General features: G+C 44.0%; 1 protein-coding gene across 1 annotated transcript in view; it reads right to left on the minus strand.

Annotated features, from left to right (window-relative positions):
* Nucleotides 1-518: 518 nt before the first annotated feature.
* The window catches only part of prkg2 (protein kinase cGMP-dependent 2), a 57,442-nt gene continuing 41,072 nt past the window's right edge, over nucleotides 519-16,888 (minus strand). The window contains exons 7-19 of the mRNA XM_041787939.1: nucleotides 12,925-13,002; nucleotides 11,058-11,152; nucleotides 10,698-10,766; nucleotides 9,151-9,249; nucleotides 8,922-9,072; nucleotides 8,042-8,178; nucleotides 7,082-7,171; nucleotides 5,343-5,484; nucleotides 4,403-4,566; nucleotides 4,134-4,256; nucleotides 1,015-1,077; nucleotides 790-856; nucleotides 519-614 (exon numbers count right to left, since the gene is read on the minus strand). Coding sequence (XP_041643873.1) covers nucleotides 519-614; nucleotides 790-856; nucleotides 1,015-1,077; nucleotides 4,134-4,256; nucleotides 4,403-4,566; nucleotides 5,343-5,484; nucleotides 7,082-7,171; nucleotides 8,042-8,178; nucleotides 8,922-9,072; nucleotides 9,151-9,249; nucleotides 10,698-10,766; nucleotides 11,058-11,152; nucleotides 12,925-13,002 — 1,374 coding nt within the window. The remainder of the gene's footprint in view (nucleotides 615-789; nucleotides 857-1,014; nucleotides 1,078-4,133; nucleotides 4,257-4,402; nucleotides 4,567-5,342; nucleotides 5,485-7,081; nucleotides 7,172-8,041; nucleotides 8,179-8,921; nucleotides 9,073-9,150; nucleotides 9,250-10,697; nucleotides 10,767-11,057; nucleotides 11,153-12,924; nucleotides 13,003-16,888) is intronic.

The following is a 16,888-nucleotide window of genomic DNA, read 5'->3' on the forward strand; positions in this document are numbered from 1 at the left end:
TGGTGTCATAAACATAAAGTCTTGCCTAAACCCTGATTGTTTCCATGGACATTTATATCTAGAACCGCCATGCAGGTCAAATTTACCCCATAAGAGAGCCTTGGTTTTCCCACTGTCTAGCATTAATAAAGAGATGAAATAGCTTCTCTCAACAGTCATAGATCAACAGGGAAACAACATTTACACTGATAAATGTCTGATGGTAATGTCAGTGCTTCTAATGAAGAAGAATACGGTGATGAGGAAGTTTACGGATCAGTCCAGTCTTCTACGTGACGGATCCTCTTCCAACAGGGATCTAGTTTTCTGTCTGTGGTTAATCAGCTGTTCAGTGTTAGTGGTTAACTAACAGTCATTGATCAGTGCTATTTATAAAAATCGAGGCGCTTTAATGAAAGGGAAAATTTGACCCGTTAGCTGTTTTAGGTCTACAGAAATCCACGGCGGTTCTAGTCTTAAGGTTTGGTGGTTTTAGTTTTCTATAGAGGGGAAATGAAGGAAGACCAGAGTAGAAGGTCTCAGAAGTCCATGTCCCAGCCTGACAGCTCATCGGGAGGGGCGTCCTCGTCCGGAGGGTAGCTGTCGAAATGACTGTGGTCCGTGGGTCCTTTAACCTGAGAGGAGACGGGAGAGAAGGACACGGTCTAAGATAATCAGAATCGAACTCAGACCTAGTCCAGAATTCTCTATTATGTTCTTGACCCCCTGCTGAAACTTTCCTGTCCTGCTAAAGGAGAACTGATGGAGACAGACCGGGACCAGCTGGCAGGTCCACCTGAACTGACTTACTTCTCTCTTCAGTGGCGATGGAAGAGTCCTGGCCTTCAGCCCCTCCCAGTTAAAGCCGTTAAACCACCTACAGACAGGAGAGACTGGTGTGAAGCAGGGCTGTCAGCATTCATGCATTCATCTGCTGCTTTATGGTCCCGTTGGTGAGTCCACGCCACGCCAGCGTCTCCCTGCGGCCTCACTGATGTCAGATACGTCTTCAGATAAACCCAGCCTGACTCTCACCTGTGCTTCTTAATATCCATGATTCCGTTCTTCAGGTTTCCCAGGCGCTCTGAAGGGTTTTTCCTGGAGAGAGGACCAGGATAGAAATGAAGTTGTTTTCTCTACATCCATGTTCAGGTTCACTGAAGAGAGATTTCTGCTCATTTAGATCTAAAATGCATCTATAACATTCAACAGTTCATTTCAGACAGAACTCAACACACAAAAACATCTGACTACTAAATATAATACAGATAAATGTCAGTGGACATGTATCATATCCTAGTCCATATGACTGGGAGAGACTCTTTAGGCCAGTGATACTCAACATGTGGCTCCCGTGTGATGATTCGTGACTCCCGTGTGATGATTCGTGGCTCTTGTGTGATGATTCGTGGCTCTTGTGTGATGATTCGTGGCTCCTGTGTGATGATTCGTGGCTCTTGTGTGATGATTCGTGGCTCCCGTGTGATGATTCGTGGCTCTTGTGTGATGATTCGTGGCTCCCGTGTGATGATTCCTGGCTCTTGTGTGATGATTCGTGGCCCTTGTATGATGATTCGTGGCTCCTGTGTGATGATTCGTGGCTCTTGTGTGATGATTCGTGTCTCTTGTGTGATAATTCGTGGCTCTTGTGTGATGATTCGTGGCTCTTGTGTGATGATTCGTGGCTCCCGTGTGATGATTCGTGGCCCTTGTGTGATGATTCGTGGCTCCTGTGTGATGATTCGTGGCTCTTGTGTGATGATTCGTGGCTCTTGTGTGATGATTCGTGGCTCTTGTGTGATGATTCGTGGCTCTTGTGTGATGATTCGTGGCTCCCGTGTGATGATTCGTGGCCCTTGTGTGATGATTCGTGGCTCCTGTGTGATGATTAGTGGCTCCCATGTGATGATTCGTGGCCCTTGTGTGATGATTCGTGGCTCCTGTGTGATGATTCGTGGCCCTTGTGTGATGATTCGTGGCTCTTGTGTGATGATTCATGGCTCCCTTGTGATGATTCGTGGCCCTTGTGTGATGATTCGTGGCTCTTGTGTGATGATTAGTGGCTCTTGTGTGATGATTCGTGGCTCTTGTGTGATGATTCGTGGCTCCCATGTGATGATTCGTGGCTCCCGTGTGATGATTCGTGGCTCCTGTGTGATGATTCGTGGCTCTTGTGTGATGATTCGTGGCTCCCGTGTGATGATTCGTGGCTCTTGTGTGATGATTCGTGGCTCTTGTGTGATGATCCGTGGCTCTTGTGTGATGATTCATGGCCCCTATGTGATGATTCATGGCTCTTGTGTGATGATTCGTGGCTCCTGTGTGATGATTCGTGGCTCTTGTGTGATGATTCGTGGCTCCTGTGTGATGATTCGTGGCTCTTGTGTGATGATTCGTGGCCCTTGTGTGATGATTCGTGGCTCCTGTGTGATGATTCGTGGCTCCTGTGTGATGATTCGTGGCTCCTGTGTGATGATTCGTGGCTCTTGTGTGATGATTCGTGGCTCCTGTGTGATGATTCGTGGCTCTTGTGTGATGATTCGTGGCCCTTGTGTGATGATTCGTGGCTCCCGTGTGATGATTCGTGGCTCCTGTGTGATGATTCGTGGCTCTTGTGTGATGATTCGTGGCTCCTGTGTGATGATTCCTGGCTCTTGTGTGATGATTCGTGGCCCTTGTGTGATGATTCCTGGCTCTTGTGTGATGATTCGTGGCTCTTGTGTGATGATTCGTGGCTCTTGTGTGATGATTCGTGGCTCCTGTGTGATGATTCGTGGCTCTTGTGTGATGATTCGTGGCTCCCGTGTGATGATTCGTGGCTCCTGTGTGATGATTCGTGGCTCTTGTGTGATGATTCGTGGCTCCTGTGTGATGATTCGTGGCTCTTGTGTGATGATTCGTGGCTCTTGTGTGATGATCCGTGGCTCTTGTGTGATGATTCGTGGCTCCTGTGTGATGATTCATGGCTCTTGTGTGATGATTCGTGGCTCTTGTGTGATGATTCGTGGCTCCTGTGTGATGATTCGTGGCTCTTGTGTGATGATTCGTGGTTCTTGTGTGATGATTTGAGGAGGGCACAAGGGTTAAGCCCATTTTTCCACTTTTCAAGCCACTTTTGACATTTTTTGCCACTTTTATCCCATTTTGCGCCTTTCTCATCAGTTTTAGCCACTTTTATCCTGCTTCTTTGCATCTTTTTGCCCATTTCAGCTGCCTTTTGCCATTAAATGCCACTTTCCCACCTTTTTACAGCTTTTTGCCCACTTAAGTCTTTTTTCACTCATGTTTTGCCGCTTTTACACCACCTGTAACTCAATTTTTTGTGACTTTGCACCCACTTTTGACACTTTTCGTGGTTTTTTTTCATTGTATGGCTATTTTGCCCCATTCCCCCCATGTTTTGCCATGTTTTATCCATTTCTGCCATTTCTCATTTTTACCATTTCTCTTAGCCACTTTTATCCCATCTTTGCCCTTCTTCATCAGTTTTTGCCACTTTTATCCCGTTTTTGCCCTTCTTCATCAGTTTTTGCCACTTTTCCCCATTTTCTCCCCTTTTTACAGCTTTTTTGCCGCCTTTAGTCACTTGTCACTTCGATCGTGGCTCTTGCGATGGCGTTTTTCAACACTGTGGCTTTTTGGTTGAGCAGGGTTGAGTAACACTGCTCTAGGCAACGGTTACTGTACCGTTTATTTTGGTCCAAAGGTCAGACTCACTGACCCACAGGGTTTTAGGACCGATTTGGACCCAGTCTACCCCCGATAGTGGATGTGGCCCAGACTAGAACAGATCAAGTGTGGTGTGTGATCCTCTTCCTGCTCCTGAGCCTCATAAATATCAAACATTACAGACCTCTGAGTCCAGATCAGACCACCTTAGAATAAAACAAACACCGGGTAGACTGGTTCACATGCCCATGGCACCATGGGAAATATTTCACCCCATAGACAGAACCTTTCAAAATCAATCCTCAAGGGTGAGTGGAGGAACATTCTGCCACATTCATGCTGGGCCAATCAGACAGCAGACCTTATGACGTAGTCATGAACTCCGTGACCTGATCTGTTCAGGCCACCGTAGCGATATCGGTCTGTGGTTTCCCCGTTTTTTTCAATCATAGATTTGACTATGGTCTTGTTCGCAGCAGCCTCACCTGCACAGTTTCCGTATCAGGTCCTCAGGTCTCTTGGTGATCTTTTTGGGGAAGTCCATCTTCTCGATGCCTTTCAGGATGAGCGTGTATATCATCATCTGGTCCGTCCCTGCAAACGGGGGACTGAGGAGAGAAACAAGGTCAGCTTTTGATCCAGCTGAGCTCTAGACTGTCAAAAACTCAACTTTAAAGCCACTGATTTAAACAGATTTAAAGAAATACAAAGACCTTTTCTCCAACAGAGACCCCAGTCTGCTCCGGGGACTTACCTGCCGGTGAGGAGCTCAAAGACCAGGATCCCCAGAGACCAGAAGTCCACGCTGAAGTTGTGGCCTTTATTGAGGATGATCTCAGGCGCCACGTACTCTGGCGTCCCACAGAACGTCCACGTCTTCTGTCCACAGCGGATCTTCTTAGCAAATCCAAAATCCACCTGGGACCAAAAACATCTGATCAGTACACTTTCAAACAACTCTTAGAGCTTTCCCACTAAATGATCTCAGAATATCTAAAAATGGCTGCCATCTTTCTAACTTACTGAGATGAGATCGATAAACACCACAACCAAAACACAAAAACCTCCAGGAGAACTTTGAGGCTCTGAGGGGTCGACGCTACAGCTGTCTGTGTCGGCTCACTGCATCACCGGAGTTTGAAACGCAAAAAAGAGCGATTTCAGGAGACATGGGCACTGAGGATCCATCACAGGGTCCCAGGGCTGGAGGGGGGATGTGGGTCCAGAGTCCAGCTCGACACACGTGGACACCCATGAGTGTCGCTCAGCAGCCAAGGTCAGGCTAGGCAGCCTCTCTCGTCAACCCTGGTAATAAGCCCAAAGACCAGCTCTGGTTTTCAGGCCTTCGGACATCCACAGCAGGACCAGGGTCATGGTAAGCTACTACCCTCCTGGATGGTATCCCGGTCCACTCTAAAGCTGTGGACTTTGATTTTCCCATCCCCTGTTAATATGCAGGGACATCTAGACCAGGACCAGGGTTGTGTCCATCCTCAGGCTGCTTACTCTCTACTTCTGTCTCATCTGTTCTCAAACATGCCTGAAAGTTCCTCACAGTACTGTTTCCTAATAGTACTGCTGATGTCAGGTATATACGACCACCTGCCCTTCATACAGTCTCAGCCCTGTTACCATAGCAACGGCTAGATTTATGGGATAGATTCAGACTCTGCTTGTACCTCAGTGTTACTCACCAGTTTGATGTACCCCTCAGTGTCCAGCATCAGGTTCTCAGGCTTCAGGTCTCTGTAGAGGACTCCTTTACGATGGAGGTAGTCGAAGGCTTCAGTGACACAGCCCACACAGAACTTGGCTGTCTGCTCGTCAAAACTCCCCCTGAAGAATTCAACGTTCGGAGACAATTCACCGACCAATCAGGAGAGGCACACAGACTTAGAGTTAGCATCTTTGTTCACCGACTGATAGCATGGTTGGGGTCGCGCTCTGTTCTGATTGGCTGCAGGCTCAAAGCATTCCTCTGAACAGGAACCTTGTCCGCTGTAAGCTGAAACTTTAAATTAAGACAAACGCCTGTGAGCGTTTAATAACTCTAAAAGTCTGAAAGATTGTGTTTAGGGAGGCAGAACTCTCAGGTTACTGTCTGGTTTTGTGTTAGAAAGGAGGATCTGCTGGTGAGGGAGGGCAGGAGCACTGGGCAGTCACCCTAACCCAGTGATACTCAACCTGTGGCTCTTTTATGTCTTCATTCCAAACATTATTCCCATTTTTGCCACTTCTCTTTGACTCTTTTATCCTGCTTTTTGCCTTTTTTGCCACTTTTTTGCCCATTTAAGCTTCCTCTTGCAAATAAATGCCACCGATTTCCCATTTTCACACCTTCTGCTGATTTTTGCCCATTTTATTCACTTTTCACTCATTCTTTGGCATGGTTTTGTCACATTTGGACCAATTTTGCATCCTGTAACTCATTTTTTTCTCACTTCTCACCCATTTTGCCACTTTTTCTCCACATTTTTGCCACTTTTCTCTTAGTGGTTGCCGCTTTAGTCCATTTTGACTCTTTTATCCTGCTTTTTGCAAGTGTTTGCCCCTTTTAGCCTGTTTTTGCCACTGCTCACCCATTTAAGCTGCTTTTGCAGTTAAATTCCACTTAATTCCTGGTTTTTCCACCTTTTAAATTTTTGCCCATTTTATTCACTTTCACTCATTTTTTGCCCCTTTTTCCCTGTTTTGAACACTTCTTAAAATTAAATGCCACTTCTTGCCCATTTTCCCACCTTTTATTCTGATTTTTGCCACTTTGTGGCAATTTTTTGCCACCTTTAACTTATTTCTTGGTCACTTCCCACCCATTTCTGCCACTTTCTGCTCTTTCCTCCACTTTTCTCCCAGTGTTTGCTGCTTTCTGACCACTTTTGCCACCGTTAACTTATTTTAATTGCCACTTTTCACCTCTTAGATTGTGGCTCTTAAAGAGGTATTATTCAACAACTGCCCTGACCCTTGCCTTAATCAAGATCTCCATTTTTTATTTAACCAGAGCGTACTTCAGCTTCAGCTTCACGTGGTAACCAGCGCTCTAAGCCCAGGTCCTCTACGACTCACTGGTCCTGTTTCTCTGGGACTTCTGGAACTTTCCCACACAGTTTTGCCCTTTTTTTGGCAGTGTCTCCTCCTCTGTGTCAGTCCTCTGCCTGCCACCCTTCAGCTAACTCAGCTTCATCATTGGCTCGTGTCCTGCCTCTGGGTTCTAGTCCGCTGTGAGACCGTGGTCTTTTAAAGGCTGGATCCAAAAGGCAGCTAGACTGGGTTAAAGGTATTCTGGAGTTTTTCTTCTTCTTTTCTAAAATGACTGATAAAAGCAGCTCTATGAGCCTCCATGGACCGTTAGAATGAGTTAGATCCTCCAGACCCTAAGCCAGGTCTACCTTTAGGATCAGGCCCTGAATCAGATGGTGCCCTCCTGTCTTACCTGTCTCTGAGCAGACTCCACACCTCTCCGCCCAGGCAGGCCTCCAGCAGCATGTACACATATTTATTATCCCTGAAGGTGCGGTAAAGTCTACAGGAGAAGAAGAACAGACGAGGTGAACCATGAGTCAGTTAAACCTGGAACCATCTGGTCCTACAGAAGTCCGGTTCCCCCGTGGACTAATCCTCTAATCTCAGTTTAATCTAAAAACCACAGACACTCTCAATAATCTGAATCCTCCACATTAGAGGGGCCCCGACCTTCTATTGAACCACATTAAACTGATAATGTAGAAACCAGCAGGAGCAGAAACAATGAGACAAACAGATTCAGCAGGAGGCTCAGAATAATCGGGATGCGCACAGTAGGAGTTAGACCAACCTGCTACAGAGGAAGATATTACAATCAAGGACATTACTGCACAAATGACGGCTTCAAGCTGGAACTAAATGTGATAATAACTGAACAATGCTTCAGTCAGAGGAACGGCACAGATCTAATATAAAACTGTTCATGGTCCCACAGTTATGATTACAGCCATGGACAGAGAGCAGAAATATGAGAAGATGATATCTAAAACATGTGAAGACTACAGCGAGTCTATGAAGAGGAGGGAGGGAAGGATGGCTGTAATATCAGAGGAATTAGATCTTCATCATCTCACAAAAGAGGAAGAATAATCCGCTTCAGTAAAAACTCAGGAGAATTAACCAGAAGAACTCTCATTATTTCAGCCTCTGCCCCACCAAGAAGACCGGATCTGATCCAGGACTCTGCTGGGTCCACTGAACAGGGACCAGCGTCACCAGAGAGACATGGAGACGGGTTAGGAGGAGGAGGAGGAGGACAGAGAGGAAGAGGAGGGCGAGGAAGAGGAGGAGACGGAGGGAGAGGAAGAGGAGGAAGAGGGAGAGGAAGAGGAAGAGGAGGAGGAGAATAGAAATGAAGATGAAGACTAACTTGACGATGAAGGGTGATCTGGCCTCGGCGAGGATCTTCCTCTCTGAGTGGATGTGCTCCTCCTGCCTGTTGTCCACCACGTGTTTCTTCTTGATGACCTTCAGAGCAAACGAGACGTCCTGACCCCGAACCTTCACCTGGACAGGAGAGCCACACCTGATCAATCACCTCTATTGATCCTGATACTCTCACCATCATCTCTGATAATCTCAGTCTGGATCAATCACCTCTATTGATCCTGATACTCTCACCATCATCTCTGATAATCTCAGTCTGGATCAATCACCTCTATTGATCCTGATACTCTCACCATCATCTCTGATAATCTCAGTCTGGATCAATCACCTCTATTGATCCTGATACTCTCACCATCATCTCTGATAATCTCAGTCTGGATCAATCACCTCTATTGATCCTGATACTCTCACCATCATCTCTGATAATCTCAGTCTGGATCAATCACCTCTATTGATCCTGATACTCTCACCATCATCTCTGATAATCTCAGTCTGGATCAATCACCTCTATTGATCCTGATACTCTCACCATCATCTCTGATAATCTCAGTCTGGATCAATCACCTTCACTGATCAGGACAGAAGCTGATGACCTTTATTGATCCTGATTAATAAACTGCTCTTTCTCCCTGATGACCGTCCTCCCTCCTTCATCGATCAATGATCTGATAAACTGATCAGATCCCTCCTGCTCCGATCAATACTCCTCGCCCTCCTGTGGTCCAGTCTGAGAGTTACTTGGAGCTGAAACTTTATCGAAAGTTTGCTTAAATACTAACCTAATGAGAACTGATCTGTCATCAATAATAAATTCAATGAATTCTGATCATTATGATTATTGATTTGGGTTATCGGAATCTAACCAGTTCCACTCGTCCGAAGCCGCCGACCCCCAGCGTGGCGATGACCTCCAGGTGGTCGAATGGTCGAGATGGAGGAAACATGGAGACCAGCTCCTTCAGCTGGAGGATGTCTGGAGGCAGCGGCTGGCTCTGATGACGGGACACTGACTTCCTGTATTATGTCAGAGGGAGGATTTGAACTGACCAATCAGGTAAGAGTCAACTAAACTGGTCAGAGCGCCGCCCTTACCTGGCGTTTCTCTTCTTGTCGTCTCGATCCAGCGTGGCCACGTAGCCCTGCAGGTATTTCTGCAGCTCATTGAAGGTTCCTACTGTCTGATCAAACGTCCTAGAATGAAACAGACAGAACTTCAGCATTAGGACGTCTCAGAAAAGTAGGGACGGGGGTATGTGAGCGATGAAGAAGACAGCTCTGAGCTGGAGAGGAAGGACCTCTTCACTGTTATGATGGAAGGTTCACATCAATGTTATTCTGGGTCTTTCACTCTTTCATGGATGAGAATATTCCAGACTTAAAAGCTTTAAAGAATGAATGCTTTCACTTAAATTCTATACTTTTCCTCCCCAAACATTATTTTTTCTTCATCCATGGCATCATGTGACCTCAGTGACCTCTGGCTGGCTGATGACCTGTGGCGTGGTTAACCTGTTGTGATCTAAGGTTGATTCAAGGATGAGGGTGACCATCAGGGTCTGGTCTTTGGGTTTAAAGGGACCAGGTTCTCTGTGTTCTCGTTCCTGTTTGGGTCGATCTGATCTACAGCACTGACTCGTCTCAGCCGCCGCCGCCGATGAAAACAGCCCTGCTGTTTATTGTGATCAGAGCAGAGCGGCGTTCCTGCCCCCAGAGCGTGTGCTGGTGAAATATGGAGACTGAGGATAAAGGGAAAGTGGACTGAGTATGTGGAATCTGAGGGTTGAGAGAACTACTGGGACATGGACTGGGGTTTGGATACTTCTATGTATAACTGCCTTTTTTCTAAATCTGCACACATTTCAAATCAAACTTTATTTATACTGCACATTTCATGCACAGGGAAACACAATGTGCTTCAGTCAGGAGCAAAAAGATGGTAACAGCAGCACGGTAAAACTGAGAACATGAGATAGATTCAGAGCAGAAATAACAACATCAGCTACACATACTAAAACACAGTCAAAGCATGCAACAACCAAACCATGGACTAGTTTTACCCTGCTGTAAAAGTTTTCATGTTTGAGCCCTCTCAGGTCTGCAGGCAGGGCGTCCCATTTATTCTGGAATCCCTGCTTTGGACCAAGGCTGCTGCCTGGAGACCTGAGGGTCCAGCTGCTGTTCAGCTTTTTGGGATGTGCTGAGGGGAAAGGCTGTTCACGTTTTCACCTCAGTAACAGAATCGTCAAATCCATCGTTGTTTGAACCCAGAGCTGATGGAGAGATCTGAGGACCGGTCTGATCGGCTCAGACGGTCTTTTTGAATCAGCTGTTATCATGATTGTCATGTGACTGCATGTTTCTTCAACTGCTTTAACTCTCACATTTTCATGCCAAGGATCTGAATCCTGCTGCTCTAACCCTAACCCTGGTGATAGGATGAATAACTTTAATCAACATTAAAACAGCTTTAAAAGTTAGACTGATGATCAGATGATTTTAACGGTTTTATCAGGATGTTAAATCGACCGTCAGGAAGAGAAGGATGATAGCGGTCCTCTGCTCTGGTCGTTTTAATAACTGCTGTAGAAAACCCTCTATCAGTCATGTGAAGATGTTCTGTTGGACGTCGGCGTACTCACTCTCTGTCGATGACCAGACACTCCACCCCGTTCTCCTCAGCGATGATGTTGGCAGATCTGACGTCATCACTGAGAGAGAGAACATCAGACATAAGAACGTCCTGGACCTGCTCTGAGAAGGATTCAGGTTCATCTTTAACACTGAGATGTAGATGTTCACGAACAGAGGAGACCTTCACTGTCAGGGTTAGGAGGGCAGACGCCATGATGACATCATCTACATTAACACTGGGTGAGGATGACATCATTTCAACCCTCCAATAGGAACACTTCGATCTAATAACTGAGCAAACATTACCATTACTAAAGACATAATTATATGAGCCCAGCCGTCATGCTAGATCTTCAGTCTGAACTCACCTGATGAGCGCCTTCTCTCCAAAGTAGTCTCCTTTGTGCAGCGTGTTGATGATCTGAGGCAGTTTGTGGTCCTCTGTGGTCTGAGTTACCTTCACCTGTGAGCAGGAGCAGACCATTATTCAATCTTTATTTTACTTCCTTTGCTGATGAATGAAAACGTCTGCAGAGTTAGAGCTCAACCATTTTCTGTCCCGGATGAATCTAACATGATGAGGGAGAAAAGCGGTTAAAGCTGTCCCTCCTGGTTAACACTGAGAGTGTCTCAAATTCTTTCTGGAATGATCTGATCAGCTTTTACCTCAACTCTGTGCCATCTGTGTTTGGAGAATTTGTGAGGTTTCAACCCCCCCAGCACTGGGATGACATCATGGCACTAACATATCGAGTTATTTTTTTGGCTGTCATGTTTGACCTCCTGACCTTCACTTCCCTTGTTGTTTCTGCTCTCTCTCTCTCTCTCTCTCTCTCTGTCTATGGAGGGCGTTCAAGGGGAGAGGATAGTAGAACCCCCCCTCCCCATGACAGCATGCTTCTCTGTGGTTCAGTGAGGAGCTCATAATGGTATTTTAAAATCCCCTGTGGACCCCCAGGCCCCTCTGCATCTCCCCTCCCTGGTGTCAGGTTTCTGTGTGATTAGATTAATGGGTGACTCAGACCCCCCTACTCCCCAGCACACACACACACACACACACACACCCCCACCTACACACACCCACACACACATACACACACATTTGGGCTGTTTAGGGCTGCCATGGCATCTGCTGGTGTTGGTCCACTGTGTTTTATCAGGTCAAAGGTCAACGCAGCCATCTACCAGGACATTTCAGAGACCTTCATGCTTCCTTCTGCTGACCAGCACCATGGAGATGCTGATTTCATTTTCCAGCAGGACTTGGCACCTGCCCACACTGCCAAAGGTACCAAAAGCTGCTTCAGTGACCATGGAGTTACTGTGACTCTGAGCTGAACCCCATAGAGGATCTATGGAAGATGAGAGACACCAGACCCAACAATGCAGATGACCTGAAGGCCGCTATCAAAGCAACCTGGGCTTCATTACACCTGAGCAGTGCCACAGGCTGATCGCCTCCATGCCACGCCACACTGATGCAGGAATTCATGCAGAAGGAGGCCCAACCAAGTACTGATGCATAGAAATGAACAGACTTTTCAGAAGCCTGAAATTTCTGTTAAAAACATCCTTTTTTATTGATCTAATGTAATATTCTAATTTACTGAGACTCTGAATTTTGGGTTTTCTTATCTGTAAGCCATAATCATCAACATTTCAAGAAATAAAGACTTTAAATATTTCACTCTGTGTGTACCGAGTCTAGATAATATCTAGGTTTACCTTTCAGAAACAAGTGACAAAAAATATGATATTCATGATATTCTCATTTTTAAAATGTAGCTGTAGTTTAGTTTAGCTTGGTTAACTTTAGTTTGAGTTTAATTTGACTTCAAGTTTAGTTTAGTTTATTTTGGTTTAAGTTAACTTAAAGGGTTAGTTTAGTTTGGCTTAGTTTAGTTCCATTTAGTTGGGTTAGTTTAGTTTAGTTTGGTTTGGTTTAGTCTGGTTTAGTGTAGTTTAATTTGAGTTTACTCTAACTTTAAGTCCGGTTTAGTCTAACCTAGTCTAGTAGCGTAGAGTTAGGGTTAGAGTATCAGGAGGCTTCAGACCGACCTCAGCATCCTCTCTGTCGGTTTCTTTTATGATCTCAAGCTTACTGAGACGGTGTTTTCAGCATAACGTCCTCCACAGGCTGGACTCAGAACCCCCGCAGGAACCAGAACTCTAGTCACTCAGGCTAAGTCCAGCTTTTCCCCCAGTCCCTGGTAGAAATAGAAAGTTTGACATTACCTTCCCCTGAGCGATGATGTAGAAGGTGCTGCCCTCCTCTCCCTCCCTGATGATGTACTCTCCTTTGTCGTAATACTCCTAAATAGGGAGGGGGGAGATGGGGAGAAAGGGAAGAGAGGGGAGAGGGGGGGGAGAGGGGACACAGGGGAGACAGTGGGAGAGAGAGGAGATGGGGGGAGAGGGGAGAAAGGGGAGACAGGGGAGAGAGAGGAGATGGGGAGAGGGGAGACAGGGGAGACAGGGGAGAGAGAGGAGATGGGGGGAGAGGGGAGACAGGGGAGACAGGGGGAGCGAGAGGAGATGGGGAGAGGGGAGACAGGGAGACAGGGGAGAGAGAGGAGAGATGGGGGCAGGGGAGACAGGGGAGAGAGAGGAGATGGGGAGACAGGGGAGACAGGGGAGAGAGAGGAGATGGGGAGAGGGAGACAGGGGAGACAGGGGAGAGAGAGGAGATGGGGGGACAGGGAGACAGGGGAGAGAGAGGAGATGGGGAGAGGGAGACAGGGAGACAGGGGAGAGAGAGGAGATGGGGAGAGAGAGGAGATGGGGGAGAGAGGGGAGAGAAGGGAGAGAGGGGAGACAGGGGAGAGAGAGGAGATGGGGGAGACAGGGAGACAGGGGAGAGAGAGGAGATGGGGAGAGGGAGACAGAGACAGGAGACAGGAGAGAGAGGAGATGGGGGAGACAGGGGAGACAGGGGAGAGAGAGAGATGGGGGAGAGAGGGAGAGAAGGGAGAGAGGGGAGACAGGGGAGACAGGGGAGACAGGGGGAGAGAGGGGAGAGAGGGGAGACAGGGGAGACAGGGGAGGAGAGGGGAGAGAGGGGAGACAGGGGAGATGGGGGAGAGAGGGGAGAGAGGGGAGATAGGGGAGACAGGGGAGATGGGGGAGAGAGGGGAGAGAGGTGGAGGGGAGACAACAGTCAGAAGTGAAGCGTTTCATTGATCCAATCATGGAGTGGCTGCTGCTGTGATTCCTGGTAACTTCTCTCCCTGCGGGACCAGAGCCATGTTCAGACATCGATGATGTCTGCCGTCCAGAGGATCAACCTGCTGGTCATGGGGGCACTCATGGATCAATAACAAATGAGGTAATAGTAGGTCAATAGTTTATGTTAATCATGGAGCCTTAAGTGTCCGTGTATATATAAATATAAATATAAATATAAATATAAATATGCAGTTCTTAACAAATGTATCAGACCAGCTGTCATCTCTGTCTCAGAGACCATCCAGCATCATGAAGTGCTTTAATGCGGACTCTTTCATTTTCAGTCAGCTCTCCACGTTTTATCATTTTGAACAGGAGTGAGGAATTTCAAACTGAATCCACCCAAATCTGAGCTGGCTCACTGGGCTTCTCTGAGAAGTCAGAAATGAATCAAGCATAACATTCAACCACTAAAACTCATTTTTCTCTTCAGGAATGACAGTAAATAACTATAATCTGACACATTCATCAGAAATATTCATGTGCTTTACTATTTTTTCAGTTTTTTTGTAAATCAGTAAATTGTAAAATTCATGGATAACAATAATAATTCTATTTTAGCATTAAAAATATCATTAGGGTTAAAGAGCTTCTACATATTGGTGTATTAACCACTGCAGAAACATCAAAATGATTTTGGTAATTACCAATGCTGTTAATTTAGGGCAGCTGTGGCAGAAACCTGACTGTGGTTAGGGTTAGGGTGCTCTAAGACATTTGTTAAGCAGTATAGATCTTGGTCAAAGAACCAGTCTGACTCCATGACTGGTGTTCTGATGTTTAGATTCATTTATTTAGACTGATCCAGGCTGAAGCTGAAACATGAAACATACACGTCTGCTTCAGTGCTGTCCTTCCTTCGGGATCAAGAAGTTAAGATTCTAAACAAAACTAGAAAAAAACTCAATCTGAACTCATGAAATACGACTAGGAGAGCTGCACATGACTGCAGACTCTGTCCTCCTGGAGAGCTGGATCACCAGTTAAGCAGACATTTATGAGCATCATACACAAGAGTCACTTTGAAATAATCTGAAATAAACACTGAGATAATCTGGTATTAAACTGAGATAACCTGGTATTAAACTGAGATAATCTGGTATTAAACTGAGATAATCTGGTATTAAACTGAGATAATGTGGAAATAAACACTGGGATAATCTGGTATTAAACTGAGATAATCTGGTATTAAACTGAGATTATCTGTTATTAAACTGTAATAATCTGTTATTAAACTGTAATAATCTGGTATTAAACTGTAATAATCTGGTATTAAACTGAGATTATCTGTTATTAAACTGTAATAATCTGGTATTAAACTGTGATTATCTGTTATTAAACTGTAATAATCTGGTATTAAACTGTAATAATCTGGTATTAAACTGAGATTATCTGGTATTAAACTGAGATAATCTGATATTAAACTGTGATTATCTGTTATTAAACTGTAATAATCTGGTATTAAACTGTGATTATCTGTTATTAAACTGTAATAATCTGGTATTAAACTGTAATAATCTGGTATTAAACTGAGATTATCTTTTATTAAACTGTAATAATCTGGTATTAAACTGTGATTATCTGTTATTAAACTGTAATAATCTGGTATTAAACTGTGATTATCTGTTATTAAACTGTAATAATCTGGTATTAAACTGTGATTATCTGTTATTAAACTGTAATAATCTGGTATTAAACTGTAATAATCTGGTATTAAACTGAGATTATCTTTTATTAAACTGTAATAATCTGGTATTAAACTGTGATTATCTGTTATTAAACTGTAATAATCTGGTATTAAACTGTAATAATCTGGTATTAAACTGAGATTATCTGTTATTAAACTGTAATAATCTGGTATTAAACTGTGATAATCTGGTATTAAACTGAGATAATCTGGTATTAAACTGTGATAATCTGGTATCAAACTGTAATAATCTGGTATTAAACTGTAATAATCTGGTATTAAACTGTAATAATCTGGTATTAAACTGAGATTATCTGTTATTAAACTGTAATAATCTGGTATTAAACTGTAATAATCTGTTATTAAACTGTAATGATCTGTTATTAAACTGTAATAATCTGGTATTAAACTGTAATTATCTGTTATTAAACTGTGATATTCTGGTATTAAACTGTAATAAACTGGTATTAAACTGAGATTATCTGTTATTAAACTGTGATAATCTGGTATTAAACTGTAATAATCTAGTATTAAACTGTAATAATCTGGTATCAAACTGTAATAATCTGGTATTAAACTGAGATCATCTGGTATTAAACTGTAATAATCCAGTATTAAACTGTAATAATCTGGCATTAAACTGAGATTATCTGGTATTAAACTGAGATAATCTGATATTAAACTGAGATTATCTGTTATTAAACTGTAATGATCTGGTATTAAACTGTGATAATCTGGTATTAAACTGTAATAATCTAGTATTAAACTGCAATAATCTGTTATTAAACTGAGATAATCTAGTATTTAACTGTAATAATCTGGTATTAAACTGTAATAATTTGGTATTAAACTGTGCCAATCTGGTATTAAACTGTAATAATCTGGTATTAAACTGTGCCAATCTGGTATTAAACTGTAATAATCTGGTATTAAACTGTGATAATCTGGTATTAAACTGTAATAATCTAGTACTAAACTGCAATAATCTGGTATTAAACTGAGATAATCTGGTATTAAACTGTAATAATCTAGTATTAAACTGTAATAATCTGGTATTAAACTGTGATAATCTGGTATTAAACTGTAATAATCTAGTATTAAACTATAATAATCTGGTATTAAACTGTAATAATCTGGTATTAAACTGTGCCAATCTGGTATTTAACTGTAATAATCTGGTATTAAACTGTAATAATCTGGTATTAAACTGTGATAATCTGGTATTAAACTGTAATAATCTAGTACTAAACTGCAATAATCTGGTATTAAACTGTAATAATCTGGTAT

The sequence above is a fragment of the Cheilinus undulatus genome, linkage group 5 (assembly GCF_018320785.1).
Source record: "Cheilinus undulatus linkage group 5, ASM1832078v1, whole genome shotgun sequence".
NCBI lineage: Eukaryota > Metazoa > Chordata > Actinopteri > Labriformes > Labridae > Cheilinus > Cheilinus undulatus.